We start from the raw sequence: 27,248 nt of genomic DNA, 5'->3' as shown, positions 1-27,248 counted from the left end.
GAGTTTACAATGGCAGAAAAATGTTTAAAATTACCTAAAATGTGAAATTATGTAATATGACCAAAAAATGCTAAATTATAAAATAAAACATTTTGCTTTGTATTTTTGTGCATTTTTTAAACCACAAATTAAATTTATTTCTCACAGTATTTTTTTTTTAACCTAAAATCTAACCAAAAAACATGCGTCATTAACAATCTGCTAAAATATGAATGCAGTGCATTGAAATTATAGAGGTGCACAAACACAGTCCAATATGTTGACTACCTATCAACAAATATGATTTCTTTATTTAATGATGTGGTTGAGGTTTATCTTTAAAGACATATCTATGGGTGAAAAAAAAAAAGAACAAACCATTACCAAAAAAGAAAAAATTACATCAGTCTTTTTATGACTCCAAATGTAAGCTGCTTCTTATTCACTCAGTGTAGTTCTGCTCGTGTCATTAAAGCCATTAATGTTCAGTATAAATAAAAGAAATCTTCAGCTGCATCGAATCGCTGCATGAAAAATACTTTCTCCACAGAGAAAAACAAAGTCATCCGCTTGGCTGGTCAGAAGTCCAACCACTCAACCATGTAAACACAGTTAGATGGAGAGATTTCGCCCCCTTCATGACAGTCATCAAAAACCTAGGAGACAAAGAGTTAACTTAGCACATTAAACCACATTATGTAATCAACTAAAACTATTTTTATGCTGTAGAGTTATTATTAGGGCTGTCAAGTGATTAAAATTATTGATCTAATTAATTACATTATGTGCTATTTAATTGATCTAATCAGTCCTCAAAAGATCATTTAAATTCATTATTGTGTTAAATGAGAAAAGCATCAAGAAGACTAAATTCTTTGATTCAACAAGGAATTTATTACACAAACTTTTAGGCTACAACAGCCATGATTTTTTTTTCGGATCTCCATAGGTCTGGGGTGGGTGTTAAAATCATTTTAACATATTATTTATTCCATAACTTATTAAGTTAACGTGTTAAATCTACAGCCCTAGTTTTTATTGAATTCAGACTTGTGATTCCTCTAAATATATAAACGTTACCGGACACAGTCCACATGGTGTTTTGACCAGGCCTGTGGGTTGAATTATGGGATTCACTCCCCTGTAGAGCTTCATCTGTCCATCGACACTCCCCACTGTCCCCTCTTTAGCAGCGATTATAGTCATCTCCACCTTGCCGTCAAAGATCAGTGTGTTTAGGATGGTTTCAATGTCCTCCATGGACAGATCTACCTGCACACAGGAACATAACGATATTAAAAACCTGTTCAGTTCACGTTTAATTACTCTGAATTATTAAAGATATTATTCCCACTCACTTTGCTGATGCCGAGCTCACAGATGTACTTCCACACTTCATGAGACGTGGCAAACGAGCTGTTTCTTTGCACCATGGGGCTCTGCTTACTGTCTCTCGCTGCTTCGGCCTAAAAACAAACACATTTCTATTAACTCTTTCACCGTCATTGACGGAATTTTCCATCATTTATGGCACAATGCTTCACTGCCATTGGAGGAATTTTCCATAATTTACGACAACCCTTTCCCGCCATTGACAGAATTTTTCGTAATTTATGTCACAAAGCTTCCCCACCATTGATGGAATTTTCTGTCGTTTATGACAACGCTTCAAACATTAATCATCATATAAATCAAAACTACCTAACGTTAACGTATGAAATTTCAAGCCCAGGAAGAAGTACAAGACTGTGAAGATTTGGGGGTGTTGATGGACTTGATCTACCCAATTTTTGTTTTGATCATCGTTCTGAATCCGATCTGAACTTAGTCTTTTCTCAAGTTTTTTTTTGTTCAAAATAAAAAGCTTTTTTTAATGAAACTTACCCACATTCAAGTGTTGATCAAAAAGAAGCTAGATTAAGAATAATGTTTTTTTTTTTTGTTGTTTTGTTTTGTTTTTTAAAAGCAAAGGCTCTGTTTTTTTCTTTTGATATATTTTATGTTCAAAAATTCATACAACAAAATATTCTGGAGGCCATGAAAGTAGTATGAAAATGATAAAAAAATAAAAATAAAAAAAAACGCTGGCTCTGGCGGGGAAAGCATTAAATTCAGAGCGTTAAACTTTCAAGATTAGGAAGAATAATAAATATTACAATCTAACCTTACTTTGCAGGAACTTAAAGCACTGTTGGTTGAGAACTTCAACAAACTCAGACTCAAAATCTTGATCGCTATACCAGGCGCCTCCTGTCACAGATCGGTCCGGCTGCAGGTTGTACAGCATGTAGACCTTCTTCTTAGAGGCCTGGATGGGACAAATCCAAGACTCTTCACTAGGTCTAAGGCAAATTAAACATTTTAAATGTCTAAATAATGTTTAGAGATCAACTCACAGCAACAGACTTCACTGCTTTGATGAGTTTCTTACTCTCAAGATTTTTGAGGATTTTATTGATTTCTGTGAGTGGAAGGTTACTCTTGTATCTAATGTCTCTGCTCCAAATTCCTTTAGAAAGCAAAAAAAAAAAAAAAGCAATTAAAAATAAGTTCATCAATATTGACCAGTCACTTAATAAAACAATGCTAAACACAAACAATAAAAAAAAAAATGGAGATTACCTTTATTCCCAGCATCCTCTATGATTTGGTAAACTAGTTTTTCTTGGTTATCAGAGCCTTTTACTTTACTGTGAAAAAATAAATACATAAATTATACATTATGAAATTTAAAATGAATTTTAATGCCTTTTATTTTTATTACATTGCACATATTCATATTTGCACATAAATTGCAAATATATTCACTTTGTGTTTAAATTATATACATATATATAATATATATATTATATATTATATATATATATATATATATAGTGAAAATTAATTTTAAAAAAACCATATATATATATATATATATATATATATATTTCAGCAAATTAAGATATGCTTGCATTTAAGGAGTCAAACCTTGCAGACTGAAGATCTTTAAGCCTGTATAAAAGGCCATTGCTGTTTCTGAGCAAGTCTAATTGACCCTGAGAACAAAAATGAAGAAACACACATGAGTATAAAGAGCAGGTACACATATTTCATGCACTGTCAGCTGGAGCTGAACATCTCACCACAGACAGCAGTCTGTTGATGGCCGTGGCCCGCTGCTGCGCTTCAACGTGTGGCATGTCATTCTGGATGACCTGGTCTGTGATCCCTTGTGGAAACTGCTGACACAGCTCTTTTATCCTTTAACAGAGGAATAAAATAAGGTACTTGAGCAATATCAACTACAGTTCCCAATATTCTCTTGCAACACGACAAAAACACATTCCTTTGCTCTTAATAATGTTAAAAGTGATATTATAAAAAAAACATACACACAAAAAAAAAAAACAATCTTCCTGTTTGAGTTTGTGCAAAATGACAGATCAAAACTGAACATTTCATTCTGACCAAAATCAGTTAAACGCACGTAACTGAGGTAATTACGTTTTCGGAACTCGTACGTGAAGTCTTCAACGCAGAAAACTATGTAATGGGAAGAGATTTAGATGTATATCACAATGATTTTCATCTAAAAATAATGATAAAGCATAAAGCGTACGTTACAAAAAGAGCAAAAAGATCTCAACATTAAAAACATTTACATATTATTACCACGACGCTCATCTTCTGGTTCAAAGCTTGGTTCGTTTTGCCATAAGCTCAAGTACTTACAATACACAAAGACTACAAAATTACAAAATAGCTTTGATGTTAACTTTAATTGCTTCTGAAATCCATCTACACGTTGTCAAATGTTGTGTTAACAGGCCAAGAGTCGCATGCGTAAGGATGTTAAAACTGCGCCGAACTCACCGATTCTCGATGTCTACAGGATCCGTTGACTCTTTTTTGACTTTAACTTCTGTCATTGTTCATGAGAAAGGAATTCCTTGAGGGGAAAGTCAAATGTCAATAATAATACATTCAAATATCAATTTAAAGGTAAAGTAAAACGCTCGGCTGTAGAAAATCAACATGCACCCATGTCTTGCAGTAGGCGGGGAGAGTTTACAGGCGGCTGGGTTGCCAGATCGCGTAAAATAAACATGCAGCCGGGTTATCAAATGTTAGCACAAATTAGCGACTCCCCTCTCCGGAAAAAGAGAAAATAAGCGATTTTCTCATAAAACCCGACTTTTAAGCCAACAAATCTCACAAACGCGACTTACAATATTTATAACAAAAACAAGTGCAAAGTCGCAAATAAAAGGAAGACATGGCAACACAGGCTGGCAGATTATAAACCAACTAAAAGGTTCATATCGCCACCTACTGTGCTGGAGAGTACGAGAAGAATTCATATAAACATCGGGTGCTGTTATTTATTCAGTGACATTCGGCATCATAGAAAGATTTTGTTGTTGTTGTTGTTGTTGTTGTTGTTTATTAGATGCCATGGACACCCAAATTATGATCTTCCATTCATCCTGGTGCAAGTGACCCCATCCTAAAATTTTAAAGACATATATTAAGTTTCTTGTATATTGTGAAAATATAAGAATTATTCATATATCCAAATATTATGTGAAAAATATGTCGTTTCTATTAAGTTAATTAGGCCTATTACATGTTTTCTACTTATTATAGCATTGTACTAGACGTAGCCTATTATTTATTTGTGCATTTATTTACATTTTTCTCTTATTTTGATCACATTTTTATTAATCAATTCTTATCTAATTTTTATTCATTTATTGTTTTATATATATATATATATATATATATATATATATATATATATATAACAATAAATGAATATATATATATAAATATATAAATATACACACACACTATATTGCCAAAAGTATTGGGACACCCCTCCAAATCATTGAATTCAGGTGTTCCAGTCACTTCCATGGCCACAGGTGTATAAAATCAAGCACTAGGCATGCAGACTGCTTCTACAAACATTTGTCAAAGAATAGGTCGCTCTCAGGAGCTCGGTGAATTAAAGCGTGGTACCGTGATAGGTTGCCACCTGTGCAATAAGTCCTTTCGTGAAATTTCCTCACTACTAAATATTCCACGGTCAACTGTTAGTGGTATCATAACAAAGTGGAAGCAATTGGGAACAACAGCAACTCAGCCACGAAGTGGTAGGCCACGTAAAAATCACAGAGCGGGGTCAGCGCATGCTAAGGCGAACAGTGTGCAGAAGTCACCAACTTTCTGCAGAGTCAATAGCTACAGACCTCCAAACTTCGTGTGGCCTTCAGATTAGCTCAAGAACAGTGCGTAGAGAGCTTCATGGAATGGGTTTCCATGGCCGAGCAGCTGCATCCAAGCCTTACATCACCAAATGCAATGCAAAACGTCGGATGCAGTGGTGTAAAGCACGCCGCCACTGGACTCTAGAGCAGTGGAGACATGTTCTCTGGAGGGACGAATCACACTTCTCTGTCTGGCAATCCGATGGGCAAATCTGGGTTTGGTGGTTGCCAGGAGAACAGTACTTGCCTGACTGCATTGTGCCAAGTGTACAGTTTGGAGGAGGGGGGATTATGGTGTGGGGTTGTTTTTCAGGGGTTGGGCTTGGCCCCTTAGTTCCAGTGAAAGGAACTCTTAATGCTTCAGCATACCAAGATATTTTGGACAATTTCATGCTCCCAACTTTGTGGGAACAGTTTGGGGATGGCCCCTTCCTGTTCCAACATGACTGCACACCAGTGCACAAAGCAAGGTCCATAAAGACATGGATGAGTGAGTTTGGTGGGGAGGAACTTGACTGGCCTGCACAGAGTCCTGACCTCAACCCGATAGAACACCTTTGGGATGAATTAGAGCGGAGACTGTGAGCCAGGCCTTCTCGCCAACATCACTGCCTGACCTCACAAATGCGCTTCTTGAAGAATGGTCAAAAATTCCCATAAACACACTCTTAAACCTTGTGGAAAGCCTTCCCAGAAGAGTTGAAGCTGTTATAGCTGCAAACAGTGGGCCAACTCCATATTAAACCCTACGGATTAAGAATGGGATGTCATTAAAGTTCATGTGCATGTGCACGTAAAGGCAGACATCCCAAAACTTTTGGCAATATAGTGTGTGTGTGTATATATATATATATATATATATATATATATATATATATATATATATATATATATATATATATATATATATACCCCATTGGGGTTCCCCGGACTCCTGTTTGAAAAGCCCTGGCTAGTGGGCTGTGTGTGTGTGTTTGTGCATCTCTGTAACCTCTATGCACTGCATTCATGTTTTAGCAGATTCCTAATGACACTTATCTTTTTTTTTACAAGAATAATTCAACAAATCAGCACAGAACTTTCCGTTAAAAAAGGTTGACTTTGTGGGAAAAGTTAAATGAAGCCTCAGCGTATGTTTAATATGTCATTGTCATGACTGTAGATGCGTAACTGGCCTGTAGGGGGAAGCACTGGCTCACACAAAATGAATATATTTATAAAATTCTGGTCAGTTTTGTATAGATTTTGCTTAAATGTGTTTTTTTTTTTTCACAATATTTTTTTAAGTAATTTGCTATGTAATTAATCGCATCTAACATAAAAAAAACTGTAAATATATAATCGTTAGATGCGATTAATCGATCTGACAGCAGTTATTTATTTAATAAATAAATAATAGTTTATTTATTAAATTATTATAATTTACTACAATTTATTACTATGATTTATTTATTTATATTAAATTGGTATTTTAATATAATTGCTATTTATATTAAATTACTTACTTTAATCGTTTTGTTACGTATCTATTTTATCTAGGCTATTTATTTTAATCTTATTATTTATTTTTACTTTTTTTTTAACACTGTTTTAGGACCCCCTAGCACTTGTGGCCCTCTGGTTTTCCCCAGACCACAATAAAAAAAATAAAAAAAACTCATGACAGAAAACACAGAAGAAATGCATGTAAACTGTCTGATCAGAATTTCTCTCCATCCAAAACTAATAAACATTGGTTATTTCACAGACATAACTCAATAAGTTCAGTAGCTGAGGAGCATTCATTATTTTCACACGCGTTTCCAATTTCCTATGATGCAATATGAATGGACTATCACAAGTGCTGAGTCCCTTTAAATTTTGGGGATAATTCATAAGGGGGCGGGGGAATCACGCATGCGCACTAGGCTACTCAGTTGCTATGGGATACGTAATGAATCAACAGCGCGTGTCCAGCGTTGAGTGTATCATTACAGCGTCGTTGGATACAGCGTTTCACTGCGAGTATTCTCGAAACATTCATTTCACATAGCTAAGGTCCGAGCTATTTTAAAATACACAAATAGGCAGTATAGTAGCGTTTGTAAGCTCATATTTCTATAGCCTAATGTACTTCACTTTTTATGCATGCTCTGATTTAAACAAATCGGTGGTAAAATATCCACAAATGTATTTTCTCTCCTATATTTGCAGGTTCAAGAGAGCAAACATGACAGCAGGTTCAGTGGCAGCACCTCAAATAATTCCCATTCGCATGCCTCCTCCTGGTAAAGCCAAGCATGAGATTGACTCCTGCACTCCTGTTGAGATCAAATCAGGTGAGTCAGTGCGGTTTTAACACAAGCTGGTTCCTTGCTTGTTGATCTTTCATGTCATGTGATTCATACTGCACTACATATATCCCAGAATCCCCTGATGTGAGTGTGCTGTACACGCTGGACGGCAGTAAGCCGGAGGCGATGAAGAGGCTGGGCTCTGGTGGCAGCACTCTGAAGTTTACTGAACCTATTCGCTTACCTGTGGGAAAAGTGTCTGTGAGAGCAATGGCTGTTACCACGTAGGTACATTTTATGGTATGTTGTTTATAACTTGTCTGGGTGTTTCTTCAACTACAGGCACTATTATGTCCAGGACCAGGGTTTGATTTTTATTAAAATTAACAGATTTCTTTTTGTTATATTTTGTACATTACATTAAAATGTTTTACCATCCCTAACTAATGTGTCTAGCATGTATTTTTTTTATGGTCCATAACCCTACGGAGCTCCTAAGGGGACATGGTGACAGAAAAGATGAGATGGAAGGAAAAATTATTTTAAATTATTTAACGTGTGCATTCGCTTGCAAAAGTATTGCGTTCCCCCAACAAACTTCAAGTTTGCTTCCAAAACATTTGCGTTACCTCAGAAAAGTAATACATTCTCTAGAGAAACTTTGCATCTAGAAAAGTATTGCCTTCCCCTGACAAACTTTGCGTTCGATCGCAAAAACATTTGAGTGAGCAAAAATATTACGTTCCCGCAACAAACTTTGCGCTCGCTTGCAAAACGTTGGCATTACCTCACAAAAGTATTGCGTTCTCTAGAGAAACTTTGAAACTCTAGTAAAAGTATTGCTTTTCCTTGACAAACTTGGCATTTGCTTGCAAAATATTTGAGTCTTCTTTCAAAAGTGTTGCGTTCCCGACAACCTTTGTGTTCACTCACAAAATATGAGTTCTCTTTCAAAAGTATTGCGTTTCCCTGACAAACTTTGTGTTGGATCTCAAAAATATTTGAGCCCTCTTTCAAAATATTACGCTCCCTCGAAAAACTTTGCATTCCCTCACAAAACATTTGTGTCACCTCACAAAAGTATTGCAGTATCTAGAGTACTGCCTCTAGAAAAGTATTGTGTTCCCCTGACAAACTTTGTTTTGGATTTCAAAATATTACGTCCCCCCAACAAACTTAACATTCGATCGCAAAACATTTACGTTTCCTCACAAAAGTATTGCGTTCTCTAGCGAAAGTATTGCGTTTCCCTGACAAACTTGGCATTTTTCTTTCCACCTCACATTATTTTCATCACAAAAGTTTTGTAAGTGAACACAAAGTTTCTCTATGTGCAAAAGCATTGAAATGTTTTTTTTTTGTTGTTTTTTTCCCCTCCCACCTCATTCTTTTTACCATCCTCAAGGGACATGGTGATGGGAAAAGCATTGGAAGAAAATGGAAAAAATTGTATGTATTCTCTGGCAAATGTTTCGCATTCCCCCGAGAACCTTTGCATTCGTTCACAAAATGTTTGCGTTCTCCTGAGAAACTTATCTTTCGCCAGCAAAACCTTTGAGTTACTTGCGAGCGAATGCAAACTTTCTCGGAGGGACAAAACTTTAGTGAGAGAATGCAAAACCATTGAAATATAATTTCTCCCTCAGATCTAATATTTCTTCCATCACCATGTTCCTTTAAAGACCCTGTACTACAGGGAGACATGTCAGACATGGCCCCTTTGGGGAAACACCCAGCAAAAAATTGTACTTCAAATTGACCTAAATAAAGATAATTTGTAATGTAATGCAGAGATGGCAGACAGAGTGCTGTCGTCACCAAGGTTTTCATAGTGGAGCCACTTGCTTCAGATGAGGATCTGACTACGGACCATGAGGATGACACTTTGAAGAATGGCAGACTGATCAATGGCAAGGATGTCAGTTTTAAACCCATTGTGGATTGTTTTTTCCATCATAACATTGCATGTATTTAAGAATATGTATTAAAAATATTACTTTATGTTGAACAGGATTCATTAAAGAATTTGAAGGGGAGCGAAAATGGAGCTGGTGTTTCCTCTATTAAATATTTAGGTAAAGCATTTGGTTCTAGTCAGCGTGCATTTGTCACAAATTCATACACAAATTATAAAAAAGATTTTGCATAAACAAAATGTAGTCAAAAAGCCATTGCAATTTTTTGTATTCTGAAATTTTCATCATGACAGTTTAAATAAATAAATATAAACGTCTATATTTTCTTTATGCAAAATATATTTTTTATTTTTCTCTTTTGATTTTGGGGAGGAAGTAAGACCTGAAATTGCTTGGCAGTTTTAAAAATAATTTATAATTCATGATTTAAAAATATCTTTGTTAATCTCAGAATTCATACTCGGTAACATATCCTTTGACATTCTTCTCCATTTTTGCATTCTTTTATGTCAGATATTCCCAGTGGTGACTCTCGCAGAGCTCTGAAAGGCCCTCGATTCCTCTCACAGCGTCTCGGCCCCGGTTCATCTGCACGGCTGACAGCTGAAAACACACAAGTAAAGGTTTACGACATACACAAAACATTCTCCAACAACCCTCACTTTGATGGTGATCACTGTCATCTCAAGCAGAAAACAGAAACAGAACACTTCCTGTTTAACGTTAACATTCCCAATCCCACCAGAACCAGAGTCCAGATGTTGTGGAAAGTCCCTTAAGAAATTTGACAAGCACTCAGATATCACGGATCCAGAGAGAAACAGATTTCCTTAGGTAAGCAAGAGGAAGAGATGTTATTTTGAGCACAAAATTATTATTTTTTTGTTATTATATACTATATGTAAACCCTCCGGTTCTACTCGCCCCGCTCCAAGCAAGATTCGAACCCGTGTTTCCAGCATGGGAGGCACACTAACCAGAACACTAAAGACTGCAGCCTCTATTGTGCCTCTTGAGGCCAGTGGAGTGAGGTTTACTTGCACAGCTCTTACTAGCTGGCCTCCTTTACACTCACCCCCTAAAACTCACTCCCATCCGGGTCACGGCACCAATGCAACCCCTCCGGTTCTTTCACCCTGCTCCAAGCGGGATTCAAACCAGAGTTTCCGGCATGGACTAAGCGCACTAACAAGAACACTAAAGACTGCAGCCTCTAGTGCACCTCTTGAGGCCAGTGGAGTGAGGTTTACTCGCACAGCTTTACTAGCTGGCCTCCTTTACACTCACCCCCTAAACCTCACTCCCATCTGGGTCACGGCACCAATGTAACCCCTCTGGTTCTACTTGCACCATTCCAAGCGGGATTCGAACTGGTGTTTCCGGCATGAGAGGTGGGCACACTACTTGAGGCCAGGGGAGTGAGGTTTACTTGCACAGCTTTACTAGCTGGCCTCAGTTACATACATACATACATACATATATTAACAATTAAATCATTTCATGCTCAAAATTACACACCTCACTTAAGTTTTTTTTGTTTTTGAAGTCTCGAATGCTCACCAAGGCTGTATTTATTTGATAAAAAGTACAGTAAAAATGAATATTGTGAGATATTATTACAATTTAAAATAACTATTCCTGTGATGCAAAGATGAATTTTAAGCATAATTTCTCCAGTCTTCAGTGTCACACAATCTTTCAGAAATCATTCTAATATGCTGATTTGATGCTTGATTATTAGAAAATATTATTAGTGCTCAATTACTAATAATGGTTCATATTATTATTAATGTTGAAATCTGTGATACATTTTTTTTTTCAAGATTCTTTGATGAATAGAAAGTTCCAAAGAACAGCATTTATTTGAAATAGAAACCTTTTGTAACATTATAAATGCCATTACTGACACTTTTGATCAATTTAATGCGTCCTTGCTGAAGTATTTCTTTCTTTCTTTCTTGTTTTTATTTTATTTTATTTATTTATTTTATTTAAATCATACTTGCCCCAAACTTTTGAATGGTATTGTATCACGGTTTCCACAAAAATATTAAACAGCACAACTGTTTTCATCATTGATAATAATAAATAAATGTTTCTTGAGTAGCAAATAAGCATATTAGAATTTCTGAAGTATCATATATCTTTCTGAAGATGTCCAAAGTGCCTGAGTCATCGCCCTTCAGATCCTTTTGCCCAATTCTGTCTGCACTGTGGAGCACCAGTGCCCCCAATACCTGGTCAAAGACTCCCCCCTACTGAAGGAGGACAGGTACAACATACTTTGTTACTACACAATATCATGATATTCAGATAATCGGTAATCATTTCCCAATAATATGAGTATTTGCTGTGCTTTTTCACAGATGGGTCTATGTGTGCACTGTAAAACTATGGTGCCTCTTAATACGGCCACATGTGTGGTGTGCGAGTCTCCATTGGCTCAACAACTGCAGCCGCAGGCTAGTCTGAGACTACAGGTAAATGTCTATCTGCAGTGGATCACTCCTGAATCAATTAAATGTATTAATTAAACCGATTCAGTATATTATATCACTATTATTCTAGGATAAGTTAATCTGTGGCTCGTGTGGGACAGGAAACCCCTCTCACATCACACATTGTGTCACTTGTGAATCCCAGCTGCTTCAGCAAACCACAGTAAGAGCCCCGCCTACCAGAAATCAGCATAGTCTGTCTTAGCCAATCAGAAGTCTGCTGAATCATTGCTAGGATTGTGATAGGACACTACAGTGGTTATAATGGTGCTTTATCATTCCACAGCCTGTTTTAAGTGGACAGAGAGCTGCACCTGTTCCCAGTTCACAGGGCAAAATGGTCTCCTGCTCCAAGTGCAATAGAGTCAACCACTCGGATGCTCGATTCTGCGACTGGTGTGGGGCAAAGGTGACAAACTTGAACTGTTGAAGACCCATTTTTGCGGACATTTGTAAATTCAGTGTGCGAGGCTTCCGGTGTCCTACGCTTAGAGTTATTTTTAGCTGTGCAAAACTTCCCAGAAGGACTCAAATGCACTATATGCTGGTATGCTATTCCGAATTTAGCCTACGACTTGCTAATCTAAATGAATCGGAAATACATAAATAGGAAATACATCAAAATTGGAAATGAACTGCGTCATGAAGCGGGCTTTATGTCCTTTTCAGACTATTTTTACCAGACTATATTCGGTGTACATTATAATATGTCGATTTTTTTAATCAAAATATCATTGTGTATATTTAACAAAGTTTGTATTATATAAACTAAATACTGTGTGGTTTTGTGTTTACACTTGCAGCCCGGCCACAAAGCCAGCACTGTGACGTGTTCTCAGTGTGGAGCTAGCAGCCACCCATATGCTAATTACTGTGGTAGCTGTGGTGTCTTCCTAGACGGCCCACCCAGGACGCCCTCACAAGTAATCCAAGGACAGGACGCACAGGAAGCTGATCAGGTACAGCACACAGCCTGTTTGGTGCTCATAAAAATGTACAGTATTATATCTTCCTCTCTCCCGCTCTTTCTCATACAGTCCTCAGCCACCTGGCAGGCAGTTCCTGCACCTGAATCTACAACTGTGCCTCCAGCTGCGGGTTTGCGCATGTGTGCAGATGCACAGACGCAGACAGTGGGTCTGTTTTTCCCATCCAACACTGAGCTGAAAAAACGGAGCCAACAGAGGGAGGCGGAGCTTAGCAGACAGGAACAGATGAGTGACAGGAAGCCCCTCCTCACTGCCATTAGTCCAGGCCGAGGTAGGCTACTGTATGATATAATACAATTTTTTTTAGAAACAAATAAATATGCATGACTTTTGTATTTGTTTTTATTGTGTTTAATTCAGGGTTCTGGAGGAAGCAGCTGGATCACATCTGCGCTCATCTGCGCAGTTACACTCAGAATAATAATGAGTTCAGAGCTCTGATTGGAGAACCTCGGCTGGGCAGAGTAGGACCACTAAAAATGATACATTTTCAACATTTATTTACTTATACTACTATACTATTATTGTTATTAATTTTATATACTTTTTATTGTTTTTGTTTTATTCCTGTATTAGTGGGTATTTGCGTATCCTGAACATGTTGCGTTTTTGTCAATCTGCTCTCTAGATGATCTCTGCTGTTATTCAGGAGGACAGCTATGAAGTCAGTCTGCGCATCAATTTCATTTCTGCCTCACCGGAGGGATCCAGGGTAAGACACACCCCTGAGGGCTTTTAAATTGAGTCTGAAGAGTCTCTTGAGTATTGCATGTTTTTTAGCGTGTGTGATCATACATGCGTTGTTTTTTTCCAGTCGTCTTCTGCAGGACAACAGAGCCGATCTGTGACATCAGAGAGTCAGAACCTCAGTGCTGTGACAGAAGGCAGGAATTCAGCCAGCCCGGGTACAAACACATGTTTGGTTTTCTGTCATGATGGGGCCTTTCCATTGACTTCTACTGCTGTTATACTGAACTAAAGATATTTTCTATTGCCTACTAAACTTTAAACAAATGTCATTAAGGGGCTGTTTACACAGGACCATTTTCAACCAAAAACAGAATACTTTTTATGCGTTTTTGGTCGTTCACTTACACGACAATGGTGTTTTGGGGGCCTGAAAATGAAAACAGGTTTCAAAGTTTTTGAAAACGATACCGTAATCATCTCCGTGTAAACTACAAAAATGTGAATTTGTGAAAACGGTGACTTCATGCACATGCGTATTACACGTTCAGTCTATAGGCGCAAAGTATTTCTTTACAAAGTGACATCGCCACCTACTGGCCTGGCAGCAGAATACAGCGTTTTTAGACGCTTTCAAGGATACGTGTGAACGGGGATCGTTTTGACAATGTTGTCGTCTCTATGCGAAAAACGCAAAGGAAAAACTTTTCCATTTTTTAGTACATCGTCGTGTAAATGTGCCCTAAGACATTGTATTATTTAGTATGTTTATTAAGCCATTTTCATGATGAGGCCTTTGACTGGCCTCATTTATTTCACAACTTAATCATGCAAGAGTAATATTAAAAATATTATTATTATTATTATTATTATTATTATTATTAAAACTTAACAATAGAATATTTTACAATAGTAAGAAAATATTAAAGGGTTAGTTCACCCAAAAATGAAATTTCTGTCATTAATTTCCACACCCTAACACAAATTAAGATATTTTTGATGAAATCCGAGAGGTATCTGACTCGTCCATAGACAGCAATATAATCACCACTTTCAAGGTCCAGAAAAGTACTAAAAACATCGTTAAATTAGTCCACGTGACTAGTGGTTCAACCTTAATTTTTTTGAAGTGACGAGAATACTTTTTGTATGCAAAAATAAAATGAAAATAACAACTTTATTCAATAATATTTTGTTTATAATATTATTTTAAATGAATATTAACCATGCATTTGTTTCTCTTACTACTTTTTGATACATTTATTATGTATTCATTAACAGAAAATGTTCAAAGTTATGATTATAATTATTTTCCTGTGTCAAATGTTATCTGTAGAGAGTAACATTAACACCGCAGCATCCTCAGCCAACAGAAAGAAGCAGAAAAAGATCTGGACATCAGACTCTACAGAAAAGCAGCCAGTCAGTATCACACACACATACAGTGACATAATAATCCTCTTTATTTATAAGACAAAGAAAGATTTCATCAGGATGGTTAATGTCTTTCCCAGGAGTCTAAAGACAGTCTTCTCCTAAAGGAGGTGGGGCCTGAGGGGCGGGGCCGGATCTCAATGGTGCAGCAGCTATTGGATGAGGTGAGGCTAAAGAACCAATCACAGCACTCCAAACAACAGCAAAGTTTTCAAATGATTAAAGATGCGGTCACATTTATCTAAAGGTGCGGTCACAAATCCAGTCATTTCAATAGGAATCCACAGAATCAGGAATTTCGAAATAAACTCGCAATTGCTAGGGCTTCGGCTAGTTCGGCTTCTTAGGGGAAAAAAGTCAGAATTGCAAGTTATAAAAGTCCAGCTATACAACAGATCCATAGGGATCTCCCTATAGCTAGGGAGTAGCTGTATACATTTGGAAAAGGTGTGTTGTAAATGAGGGTGCATCTGCAGGGTGCTGATCCAGCATGTTTGGGAAGTGATGGGCGTACTGCTCTGGTTGCTGCAGTGCTAAACGGGCATCATGATGTCATCCCTGTGCTGGTGCAGAGAGAAGCCGACGTTAACCAATCATCTGGATCGTGAGTTCGAAAACAAGCTTCAAGCTCCTTTTGATATGTCCAGTAATAATCTGAGCTAAATTAATATTTTTATCATCTGTGTTGGTCGCAGGTTGAATAACACGGCCCTGCATGAGGCTGCAGCTCTGGGAAATGAAGGTGTGAAGAGCGTTGAGATACTCCTGGGGTGAGATTCACAAACATAAATGGTGTTAAAGTTACAAAGGCTTGTTTTAAAATATATCTTGGTCTTGTATAGGTGTAACGCAAGTATCAGAAAGCAGAATGATCGGGGCCAGACGCCGTATGATATTGCCGTGGCCGCTGGGAGTAGCTCTGTGGTCTCTCTGATGGGGGCTCACATGGGACAGGGTCTGCTACAGCGCCACACCAAGGCCAGGAGCGTGTCTGGACTGGATACCTTCTCATGAGACAATGATTCTCTTATTGTCTCCACTGATGAAGCAAGATAATAATTGTGTTCTGTCTAATTTTCACATCACTAAACTACACTAAGCTATTAGTGTATCTACAGAGGTGGCAGCCAATGAGCATGAGGATTTTCTCCGACCCACACCATATACTGTATAATTAAAACACGCTTACTACATACTCAATAGAAAACTATTATGAGTAGTCTTCATCTCACTATTCAGATGAATATTCACAAACAAAGGCGATTTATTTCTTAATGTGTAGAACTTTTAAAATGATCACCTAATTACTGAATAAGTGTAAAATAAAAACCAACACAATATTGAACATTTAAATATTTAATTAACAGGTGGCCACATTTTTATAATTGTGTGTGCATACAAAAACATGAGTGTTAAAAATAAACATTACTTTTTTAAACGACGAACAAGAAATGTCACTATGTATACAGAGAAACAATATATCCTTCGCTTTGGTTTAAACATTGAACCAAATATAAAATGAAATAACATGTCATAATAAGCCTCAAACGGGACGTAACACAACAAATATGACTGTGAAAACACAAAAAACTCTCCCTGACTGACATTTCAGACTGTTTCCGGGTTTGTGCTGTGCAGCATGTGACATCCTCAGCGGCGCAAGCGCAGGAAGAATGCGTGTCTGCACTCTTTGCTGTCCACCGGGTAGTATTTATCATAAAAGTCCAGGATGTACTCCTCTGTCTTGAAGCCAAACTTCTGGTACAGCAGCATGGCAGGGTTGCTCGCCGATACATGTAGGGTCACATCTTTTCCCATACATGTCTACAGACACGACACAGAAAAGAGATTCCTGTATCAACTAGTGCTGCACTATTTGGAGAAAAAAATCTAAGTGCGATTAAAAATGCACTAAAAATTATGAGATGCTCGCATGTAAATGAACACACTGCCGTGCTTCATTCTGAAACACGCAGTGCCGGTACTTTTGACAACACTACACCATAGCACGATTTCATTTTATTTCGATGAACCGTGCAGCCCTATCAGCTGAAGCTAGTAAACTCCATGTGGTTAATTGTGACTCACCTGAATGAGATGGTAAATCATGAATGTGGCGATACCAGCTCGCCTCCATTCCGGATGCACCAGCAGGAAGGAGATGTAGGCCTCGTTGTACTTCACATCTGGCACCATGAATCCAAAACCAATCACAATTTTCTTGTAAAGCACCACTACGCTGAAGTCTGGGTACTGGAGGCACTCTGATAGGTCGATACCTGATTGGCAAAAGACCCCACTTTTATTCCTTCAGGAACTAGTTTTATCCAAAATCTGTATCTGACAAGAAGAAATGATGATTACCAGGCCAGAAGATGTCCTGACACATGGAGTTGACAGAAGGGATGTGATTGGGCCGTACGTAGCAGTAGTCTATAGGTGCGTCAGGTTCAGCGACCCAAGTCGGGTCCTTCCTGTGATGGTATGCACGGATCTCTGAGAGTAAACGCATTTTCAGCGGCCGACTCTCGTAGTCTCGCCTACGCACAATAATACACATTATTAGAAACATACAAAAGCTACCAGGCAGGATTCTGTAAACATGGTCACTTGGTCAGTCATATGTTAATGTCCTCACAGCTCATAACCGTGACTCTTTTTGAACTAGTCGGTTTTGCAGCTTAATTTTCATAAATTCTTTGGGTGGACTGAACTTTAAAGCACATCAACTAGGGATGTATCTGTAATATTGTTGTCAAATGTACCGAAGTCGGTACTGAAATTTTAAAAAATGTGAAGCTTTGAGCGCTGTTGAGCAGATTTGTAAACACCTCTGATTGGCCACTGTGTTCACGCACCCACCAGATATGTCGGTGTTTGGCTTCAATGATCAACGCTTCAAAAACATGTTGTAAATAGACAGCTTTGACGCTCTTCACTGAGTGCTTACACAGATACACACGGGAGCTTTTGAAAGCAGGCGTCTATCAGCAGACCGGTCCGCTGATAGTTTCAAACACTCCCACTCCCGCTTTCAAAACTCTTTCAAGAGGGGTTTACGAATCCGTTCAACAGCTCTCAAAGCGTCACATTTTTAAAATTTCAGTACCAACTTGGTACCGAAGTCAGTACTTTTGACAACACTAATTTGTAAAAACCTTATAATTAAGAATATACAATTTTTTAGGGAAAAGTATTTTAAAAAATACACTACTGTTCATAAGTTGTTGTTTTTTAAAGAAATTAATCCTTTTATTTAGCAAGCATGCATTAAATTGATCAAAAGTGACAGTAAAGACATTTATAATGTTACAAAATATTTCTAATTCAACAAAATACTGTTCTTTTAAACCTTCTGTTTATCAAAAAATATGAAGCAGCACAACAACATTGAAAATAATAATAAATGTTTATTGAGAAGCAAATCATATTAGAATTATTTCTGAAGGATCATGTGATGCTGAAAATGTAGCTTTGACATCACAAGAATAAACTGAATCTTAAATATTAAAATACAACAGTTCTTTTAAATTATATTAATTTTTCACAATATTACTGTTTTACTGTATATTTGATCAAATAAATGCAACCGAGGTGAACATAAGAGACTTCTTTCAAAAACAAAAACAAAAAAATCTTACTGAGCCCAAACTTTTGAATGGTAGCCTAAACTTATAATAACCTTAAAAATAAAAACAATAACATTATATATATATATTTAAAATAATAATTTAAATGGTTATATCTTTAAAAAAAAAAAAAAAAACATTGAAAAATCTGAGAAAATAAATAATGTGTATACTGTTTCTTTACTGTACTAAAAACTATGGATCTTTTTTTTTTTTTTTTTAGTTTTTATGTACCTGTTTTGGGTCAAAACTGACCCGTATGCAATAGGAAAAAAAAGAAAAAAATTCGAAATAAATGGTAGACCATTTCACGAACCTTAAGTATACAAAATTTGCTTCATTTCAAGACAGACTTGCCACTTTTTTTCCCTTTTATCTCATTCAAAAGAGCAAGAAAATCTGGTTGTACCTGATGTACGGCTTGAGCACTCTGGACGTGTAGGGACTCTTGATGGTCTGATCCATGCAGGCATCAGAACCCATCAGCCTGTGCCAGAAGGACACTGTGGGCTGATAGAACCCTTTCCTTATGGACACTGTTGACTGAGGAACAAAACACAAGACATTTAAACGAGATTCTCAGTAGAACGTACATTACGTACTGTACACGTTTTCTTATGGCTTACCTGAAAGCGATCGAGTATACGAAGGTCCTGGCTGGTGGTTCTGTATTTCTCCTCTCTGCTCGTCCTGTGGCTGGCCAAACCCCCTTGTGCCCCGTACACACCCCCAACCAGGCTGAGTGTAGCACTCACGGCCTGATCCACATCCAGCAGGGGAAGCCCTCGCTCTCTTTTTGCCTGCCGCACGAGTAGCTTGCGATGCAGCCTTTTGGCCTGCGGCGTGACGGCCAGCGCTTGTGGACAAGCCTCCAGTCTGTGGAGCAGCATGCGCTCCTCGTAAAGGCTGATGAATGTGTAACGAGGGGCGGGCAGAGACACGCAGCCCTCACCCTTATCCTGGAGAACCTTCCTTCGCTCTATACCGCGCCCCCGTCCCGCCGGCAACAAGCCTTCGTCCTGGCCCTCGTCTTCCTCGCCATCTCTGCCCCGCTCCTCGTCTTCACTCTCCAGTTCTTGTTTGATGAGCTCGGCCGGACGTAGCTTTTTCCTGACCATGATGGTGCCAGTGGCCAAAGGCATGCTGGGAGGGGGAATATACTCCATACCGGGGTCGATAACACCCTCGGCATCCAATTCTTCATCGTCTGATGGAAAGAAATACAATGAATGAAGATGCCGTGACTGTTTTTTATCAAACATATGTTTAAAATATCAATATATAAAACTTCAAAACAAGGAGTGGTTGCTAGGACTTGGGTGTACTAGGGTGTTCTGGATGGGCACTAGGGCATTGCTAGGGAACTAAGAGTGGTTACAAGTTCTAGTGTGCTCAGGGTGGTCATCAATAGTATGTTGTCATGTGACTGCAAGGGTGTTATGAGTGGATCCCTTAAAGGTAACTCTATAGCCACGTTTCCACCTAAATTACACAGAAATTTGTCCCAGGAACTTTATTCCCCCAGGAACTTTTTCCCCCCAGACCTGTTGCTGTTTGCGTTTCTATCGCAGTCTAAAGTACCGTGAAGATTAGGCATTTTAGTCTAATGATGTGGGACTGTGCGCATCTTTCCAGTTCCCGCTGGATCTCGTCCTCCGCATATAAGCTTAATAAAGCCTGAACCTCGTTGATTTGAATAGCAAACAACTCTTACTGCACACACCGCAACAGACTTTTAAAATGGTGGTTGAAATAAAATGCTGCATGGAGTCAACCAATCAAAATGCTGCGTGAATTCAACCAATCAGCATGTTCAGTGCCCAAGTCCCACCCCCAAAAGTTCCTGAATTTTGAAAAAGTACTACCTCGCATGCAGGGACTTTCTGAGGGGGAATTTTTTACCCAAGACTTCATTTAGACCCTAGTTCCTGCGGTTGAAACACACGAGTACCACCCCAAAGTCCCTACCTAGTTCCTGGGGAAAGTTCCTGCGGTAGAAACACGGCTTATGGCTTATTTAGAAAAGTAACTATAAACAGGTGTTTGGTCAGTAAGCAAGTGCAGCATCTCACCGTGGAACAGAGCTTGAGGGGGCATGACATCCGGGATGAGATCGGCCTCTGACAGCAGACTGGGCGTAGCAGAGTGTGAGGCAGGCGTTCCAGGGGCGGAGAAGTCGGGCGAAGGGGAGGGGGAGGGAGAGGTGAGTGGGGTTCTGTCTGATGAGCTAAGAGAGGAAAAGTCAATGACTTCACCCTTCTCCAGATACGGCTCAGACCGTCGCGCACGGCTGCCCAGTTTTACAGGTGTGGATGAGGCACTGCGGTCAAGAAACCCGGCCGCCTCCTTCTGTGCACGCCGGATCTCTTTTGCCTCCTGTGTTCGGGAACGCTTTTCTTTCAGCTGCATTGCGCTCTCCACTGGGTTGCGACTTCCACGCTTCCTCAAACCTTCCACGGTGATTATGGGGTCAAGAGATGGCTTCGACACAGCTGGAATAACAACATGCAGACCCCAAAATGTTACATTTAAAATGAAGGAAAAATACTGCATTACAAAATCACATTTTAACATGCAATGCACAGACGTTAAAATTACCGATACCAATAAGGCGATAAATATTTTCATGTTATCACCATTATACTACAATTCTATTTTACCGAAATAAATGAAAAAAATAAAACATGATTTGAAAATTAAAAAATATGTATTTTTAGATTTGCTCGATCAATTTCAGTTAAGAAGGTTATAAAATTAATTGTTTTTTAATATTAACTAAGTACAATAACCAATATGATACCGATACATTGAGCATCCCTACATTTAAAGTCAGCATGAAATGGAAATTCACCTTATATTACATTTTTTTTACCTTGTAATTTTTAATTAAAATGTCACAAATCGATGTTTCGGTAAAACGAAAAACTTCTCTCTGGTGATGTATGCTGGACTTCTCCGATCATTTCTGCCACATAAACCCCACCCCTTTTTAACAATCGACTGTAAGCTTGCATTCAGATCTGCCTCCTTCCAATCAACAACCGATGGACAGAACCAAGTCTCGACCTACATTTTTTTCTTTTCGATAATTCCTTCTCACCTGGATGTACATACAATATAGAAAAAATTGATCTGTCGCTACTTCCGTTACATCGTAACATGAATTTTTAAAAACCTACATCAGTTAACCATTATTTAAATTGTGCTGAAACCAAGGCATGGTCATTCTGATGTAAACTACTACTACCTTTGGCCTTAATTGAGGCCGCAGAGCTTTTCTCCCCCTCAGGCCGTAGAGTAGGTGGGCGGTTCTGGACTAGCTTCCACCAGCCGGGTTCTCCGAATTCCTGTGCACCGGAGCGGAAAAACGTTGGGCTGCCAACAGACAGACACCCTGCCACGGTGCTCCACCATGTGGACGTCTTCTTTCTGGGCATGTATAATCATAAAATGTAAACAAACTTGCTGTCTAAAACAAAGTATAAGGTAGTTTTGATACTCAGTCTTACCTGGAACCAAGTAGGAAGGTCCAATGCCGACTAATAAATGCACAAATATCTTCCTTCCATCTGAAGTAACCTTGTCGTCCGGTGCCCTCTAAAGAAAGGTTATACATGGCCAACATAACCACCTATAAACATAAAATCAAACAATTTAGAGACCTTTTTTACTAGAATACAGAATCAAATTACTTAATAAATCTCATCTCATAAGTTTTTATTTGAATATTATGAGATTTTTCATTTTTTTAATGCTATTTTGTGTATATACACCAAGATTTTTTTGAGGACAGACGCTGAAATGTGCATTCAGATACTTTTGCCTTGCTAACTAAATACGGTTTTGTTTATTTCTATTGCTCCCGAGTGTTTACCTGCTGCCAGGTCAGCCTCATCCTTTCAAAACTCTCTTTCCCGTCTTCCGCACAGTCCGAGCAGGTGAACTTGAAGAAATTGTCTCCTTTCAGGTAGCTGGGCTGCTCTCCACGTAGCTGGGCTGAACCATACAAGGAGAAAAATAAAGGAAAGACAGCTCTGAGACCAAGCACATTTTTTCAGACAATTCTTTATTGAGTCAACAAAGGCAGCACAAGCTGGACATCACATCTCAAACTGGTCACATCAGACATGTCGTCTCTTGTTAATGGTCTTCTCACCGGCCGGGATCCATTTGTGGCACTTGTCGCAGTAGAACGACATGTCCTCATTCCAGCTTCCCTCTCCGTCCTCACCGACGTCGCTGTTCAGAGAGTCTCCGCTCTGGTCATGAGACAGATCCACAGATGCCTGGTCCTCAGATTCCACAATGAGGAGAGTTTCTCCCTCCACCTCGCCTTCCTCCAGGCCCTCAGACGCTGACGTGCACATGGTCTCCTCGTCCTGTGCCGTGAGACCCCTCTGGTCCCCACTGTCCATTTTTCCACCTAATAGATAAGAGGAAGTGATTAGATAAAGGGCTCGACAATAAGGACGCCTAATGGACTGAGACCAGCATGAAATACACTTGGGACAGACAGAATTGTTTTGAATTTCCAATTTTTTAAGTCTTGCCTATTTAATCATTCAAGCGCAGGAAGACGCAAAAAAAAGAGAACTCAATTCAGTACTCATGCACTGTATGAAGGTTTTCTGTATGCATACAACCAAAGAAAAAAGCTAAGCACCGAAACGGAGTTCTCTTTTGCATCTTATCAAGCTTGAATGGATAATTACACAAAAATGATATTAAAATGCATGAGTTGTCGAGTATCCTCGAAGTTGGTTATGTCTTAAGTGAATGCTGTCTCAATTGTTCACTTTAATCAAAAGAAAATCACTCACTGATCTTGACTGAATACATTTTGTAGCTTTAATAAGAATTAATCTGTATTTAATTTATACACTGAAGACTATGCAGTGTTATTTTACAATTGATTACTTTATTCATATTCTTAGTATTTCTTACCTGTATACTACGGTTAGACATACCAAAAAAAAAAAAAAAACTTAAATCATTAATTTATTACTTATTTCATTTGTATCTTTGCTCTATAACATTATTTTGTTTATTTGTTCTTATTTTATTACTGGCTGTTTTCTTGTCTTTAATAATGTTTGAACTTCTTATTAGCTATGCCATTAGTTATTGCTGTGGTATAGAAATTGAGAATTGGGAAATTTCACTGGTATCTAAAATATTGGTGTTATAACAACCTTATTTATTAGAAAACAAGATCACATGGGTCAGAAACAACGAAAACATTTATTATTATTTATCAAATGTACGTTTTGTAAGGTTTTTTTGGTGACAATGACTATTAGTTACCACAATTTACTATTGTAGAAACTGTAGAAACCGAGGTATTTCGTGAGAAAAACACAAGTAATAGTTAATAATAATTTGTTGTACCAGTGTAACTAGTCGGTTTATGAACTGTGTGTCCCCGCCGTGTCAGCCTCTCGTCGTTGTCGCTCGGCCACGAGCTCTCTTGTCAGCTGGATCTGTTCCTCGAGGACGCGCAGGTTCTCGCGCTTCCGCTCCACGCGCTCCAGATCCCGCAGTACTCCCTCGCGCAGCCTCTGCGAATGTGACAGATGATTTAACATATAAACTGCATATTTTATACTACTCACATGTGACATTTGAAGTAAACCCCTAATAATCAAAGGTAAAACTACAAATATCTCCTCATTACAGTGGTAAGGTGTAACTGTGTTAAGTTTCTATAAATGTATTTGATATGAAGCAGTAGCTTAAACACGCTTACAAACTGTAAAAACAGCAACTGCCAGAGTTGGAATAAAACGAATCCCTCTGAACAGAACATTTCAGCCAAAATACCTACCGTTACTGTAGTAAAATGTATACTATAGTAAGTTATGTTTCTGCGTTAGATAAAACAGTAAAAACCGATTGCCTTGAACATGTGTGCTTATTTTGATTGCATACATACTGTTCAAACAGGGTAAACAAGAATGTATACTTCAATAACAGTGCCTCATAAAGGCATGGTGTTCATTTGGCTTGTAGGGCAAGAGTGTTTTTACCTGTCTGTCCCAATTCTGCTTGATATGAACGCCTGCAACGGTGCTGATAGTGAGCACTATCGATAATCCCAAAACAACCTTAGAGGTCGTAGACATAGTTATGAAGCATTACTGTGAATAAAACTACAGTAGGATAATAGATGGCTAGAGCACTTTGATTACAGAATGGAGCGGATTCCTTTGTGGTGGTTTCAAGAGGATATCAGGCGCTTTACTTCCGCCTACCGGCCAGGAGCGGCGATGTAGAAGGTAGACACGCTCACTGCGCATGCGCAGTATTCACATACTCTCAAATATTTGATCGGACTGCGAAATTGTTAGGATATTTTGCGCAGTATTGAATTAAAAATACTTTTGATTTCCAGTGTACAGTATAGCCTACAGTATTCCAATACAACATAACCAAATATTTGTAAGTAGCCTAACTATGTTATGAAATAATGACTGAAATTGTCAAAAATACCATTAGTCACAAAAGAATTGAAAGTCAAGTATTTAGCTTTTTTTTTTTTTTTTTTTTTGGATATATTCCACTAGTTGTATACTGCACATTTTAGCAAATGTATAGGCCTATACAATTTGCATAATATGCACACTATAGCCTACATGGTGCAGAAATATGGTAATATGCTATTCCAAGCATAACTGTTGATTTGCAGTGACTGCATTTTACTGTTTATCTTTAGCACTACTTGCAATCTATAGTCCAACATGTTTTTATCAACTTTTATCAAAAGTCACACGTCTGGTGCAAAGACTGTTGATTATATAGGCTATTGATCTGTCACCAAACATAAATAAAAGGGCAGCGGGTTTGACTGAAGGTCTTCACTATTTTGTGAAATAACATCTTTGGTTCCTCACTTAGTTTTCCACTCATTCTTCATTTTTAATTTCCTCTCTTTCTCTCTTTTTGTCTTGCCCCAAGTCTGAATCTGAATAAGAGTCGTAATGTATTCTGCACATCATATCCTCCTCTCCTGCAGAAGTGAGTTGGACTCCTCAGTACACACAATATACTGGACAGAACTGGACAGTTTCTGAAGCACAGTGTGTGTGTTATGAATGAGAAATTTTGTTGGAGTTTACGCTGCTCAGATGAACAGCAAGGGTTGTGTACCATTCCAAACTAAGCTGAGAATCCCTTTTGAATCACTTTTCCCTTTTGAACTGTGGGAGAAAACAGAATGCAGAATTCTAATTCATATGTGCATTCAAGAAAGTAGAATTAAAACAGAATGAATTCAACTGTGTATTTCCAAAATTAAAGTGTAGTTTTTTTTGTTTTTGTTTTTGTTTAGTATGAACCACCAATGAACATGTTACACTCTTAGCCTCTATGGTACCACGAAGAACCTTTAACATCCATGAAACCTGCTCTATTGTAAGGTTGTTTAATGGTTCTTTAGATTAAAATGTTCTTCACACTAAGAAAAAAAATGGTTCTTTTAAGAACTGTTCACTGAAAGGTTCTTTGTGGAACACAAAATGGTTCTTCTATGGCATCGCTGTGAAAACCCTCTTTTGAATTTCATTGCACAGCATCTCAAATGTTGGTTTGATCATTCTGAAATGCCTGAGCCAAAGTCTGCCATCAGAATAAATTGCTATAATGACCTCCCAGAACCGTTTCACGATTGTGTTCACAAACACCAGGCATCCGAATGCAAGATAACATTGTGTTTCGTCATTTATGATGGAGGAAAAAAGAGTTACAGTGGCTTCCCCAATTGCAGCAACTTCCATTTTTATTACCGATATTTTGCTCCAATTTCCCAGGAAGTGACGATTTTGTTCTCTTGAACACATGGGATGGAAACGGTTCTTCATCTGAAAGTTTTGCACACAAGTTAAATTTGCATCTTTGGATGGAAATGCTCCAAAAAGGGGGATTTTGCCACAATGCCGAATAGAAGAACCATTTTTAGTTCCCCCAAAGAACCTTTTTCTTACTTTGAAGAACATTTTTAAAATCTAAAATGTTTTCCAAAATAAAGAACCTTTTGTGCATTTGAAAGGTCATTTGATGTCAAAGGTTCTTCAAGTGAAGGAACCATATGCTGTTTTAATGTGGAAAATATGTATGTGCGATAGTCAAAGCCTCAGAAGGATGAACATGCACATCTGGTGCTCAGAGTTCCTCAGCTGTGGGGTTGCCATAAAGGTTTGTTTGATGGAACACCCCTCGTCAGTGACAGCTAAAGCAAACATCCAGCTGTCCCAAACACGCCGTACTCCACCCCCTCACCTCCACTGCTCTGTAATTGTGCTTACCGCTGTTGGCAGATGTGGTTGTTCCCAAAGGCCATAAACTGCTGGGGCTCCAACAGGGATTTTGGAAGTGGAGAACCCTAAGCATGTTGCCTTGACACTTTCAATTTGTACTGTTCTAGCTTTGAACATAAGGAATTTTGTCTTGGAAATGCTGCTGAAACAGGTTTAATAGTGGCTCCTGTCTCATAATTTTTTCAGTCCGTCTCATGCCGTTTCGATGTGCCGCCCCATCAGCACACCTTGAAAGTGAAGTAGACTTCTCAGCTGGGTGCTACTCAGCAGCATCCTGTA

The 27,248-nt window shown here is 38.4% G+C and overlaps 4 protein-coding genes across 6 annotated transcripts; 1 reads left to right on the top strand and 3 right to left on the bottom strand.

The window, feature by feature from the left end:
- Window positions 1–255: 255 nt before the first annotated feature.
- On the bottom strand, window positions 256–4,084 carry polr3f (polymerase (RNA) III (DNA directed) polypeptide F). Of its 2 annotated transcripts, XM_051910992.1 has the most exons (10): window positions 4,003–4,084; window positions 3,835–3,910; window positions 3,105–3,222; window positions 2,950–3,017; window positions 2,602–2,669; window positions 2,376–2,488; window positions 2,144–2,287; window positions 1,338–1,445; window positions 1,060–1,251; window positions 256–635 (listed from the first exon to the last, which is right to left on the bottom strand). In XM_051910992.1, the coding sequence occupies exons 2-10, from the start codon at window positions 3,888–3,890 to the stop codon at window positions 558–560; spliced, it is 945 nt and encodes a 314-aa protein (XP_051766952.1). In that variant the 5' UTR covers window positions 3,891–3,910; window positions 4,003–4,084; the 3' UTR covers window positions 256–557. The 2 variants fall into 2 exon arrangements, with proteins under 2 accessions (XP_051766952.1, XP_051766951.1); XM_051910991.1 differs by having other exon boundaries at window positions 3,835–4,050.
- A 3,044-nt stretch (window positions 4,085–7,128) lies between these two features.
- On the top strand, window positions 7,129–16,480 carry dzank1 (double zinc ribbon and ankyrin repeat domains 1). Of its 2 annotated transcripts, none has more exons than XM_051910672.1 (21): window positions 7,129–7,268; window positions 7,425–7,549; window positions 7,638–7,788; window positions 9,296–9,422; window positions 9,516–9,579; window positions 9,934–10,037; window positions 10,166–10,254; window positions 11,575–11,692; window positions 11,787–11,900; window positions 11,989–12,081; window positions 12,205–12,327; window positions 12,722–12,877; window positions 12,956–13,178; window positions 13,268–13,371; window positions 13,536–13,619; window positions 13,722–13,812; window positions 14,931–15,016; window positions 15,109–15,192; window positions 15,505–15,632; window positions 15,724–15,798; window positions 15,871–16,480. In XM_051910672.1, exons 2-21 carry the CDS (start codon window positions 7,441–7,443, stop codon window positions 16,040–16,042), a joined length of 2,295 nt encoding a protein of 764 aa, XP_051766632.1. In that variant the 5' UTR covers window positions 7,129–7,268; window positions 7,425–7,440; the 3' UTR covers window positions 16,043–16,480. The 2 variants fall into 2 exon arrangements, with proteins under 2 accessions (XP_051766632.1, XP_051766631.1); XM_051910671.1 differs by having other exon boundaries at window positions 9,934–10,043.
- Window positions 16,369–23,072, bottom strand: kat14 (lysine acetyltransferase 14). Its single transcript, XM_051910670.1, has 10 exons — window positions 22,814–23,072; window positions 22,532–22,653; window positions 22,167–22,288; window positions 21,905–22,086; window positions 20,730–21,149; window positions 19,284–19,864; window positions 19,067–19,200; window positions 17,393–17,568; window positions 17,117–17,307; window positions 16,369–16,852 (listed from the first exon to the last, which is right to left on the bottom strand). The coding sequence occupies exons 1-10, from the start codon at window positions 23,070–23,072 to the stop codon at window positions 16,679–16,681; spliced, it is 2,361 nt and encodes a 786-aa protein (XP_051766630.1). The 3' UTR covers window positions 16,369–16,678.
- Window positions 22,705–24,779, bottom strand: LOC127521422 (protein PET117 homolog, mitochondrial). The gene is made up of 3 exons (XM_051910673.1): window positions 24,684–24,779; window positions 24,046–24,215; window positions 22,705–23,080 (listed from the first exon to the last, which is right to left on the bottom strand). Exons 1-2 carry the CDS (start codon window positions 24,777–24,779, stop codon window positions 24,063–24,065), a joined length of 249 nt encoding a protein of 82 aa, XP_051766633.1. The 3' UTR covers window positions 22,705–23,080; window positions 24,046–24,062.
- Window positions 24,780–27,248: the final 2,469 nt, after the last annotated feature.

This window comes from Ctenopharyngodon idella, chromosome 10, assembly GCF_019924925.1.
Source record: "Ctenopharyngodon idella isolate HZGC_01 chromosome 10, HZGC01, whole genome shotgun sequence".
Taxonomy (NCBI): domain Eukaryota; kingdom Metazoa; phylum Chordata; class Actinopteri; order Cypriniformes; family Xenocyprididae; genus Ctenopharyngodon; species Ctenopharyngodon idella.
The sequence above is the reverse complement of the archived record's forward strand: the minus strand, read 5'-3'. Positions and strand labels throughout refer to the sequence as shown.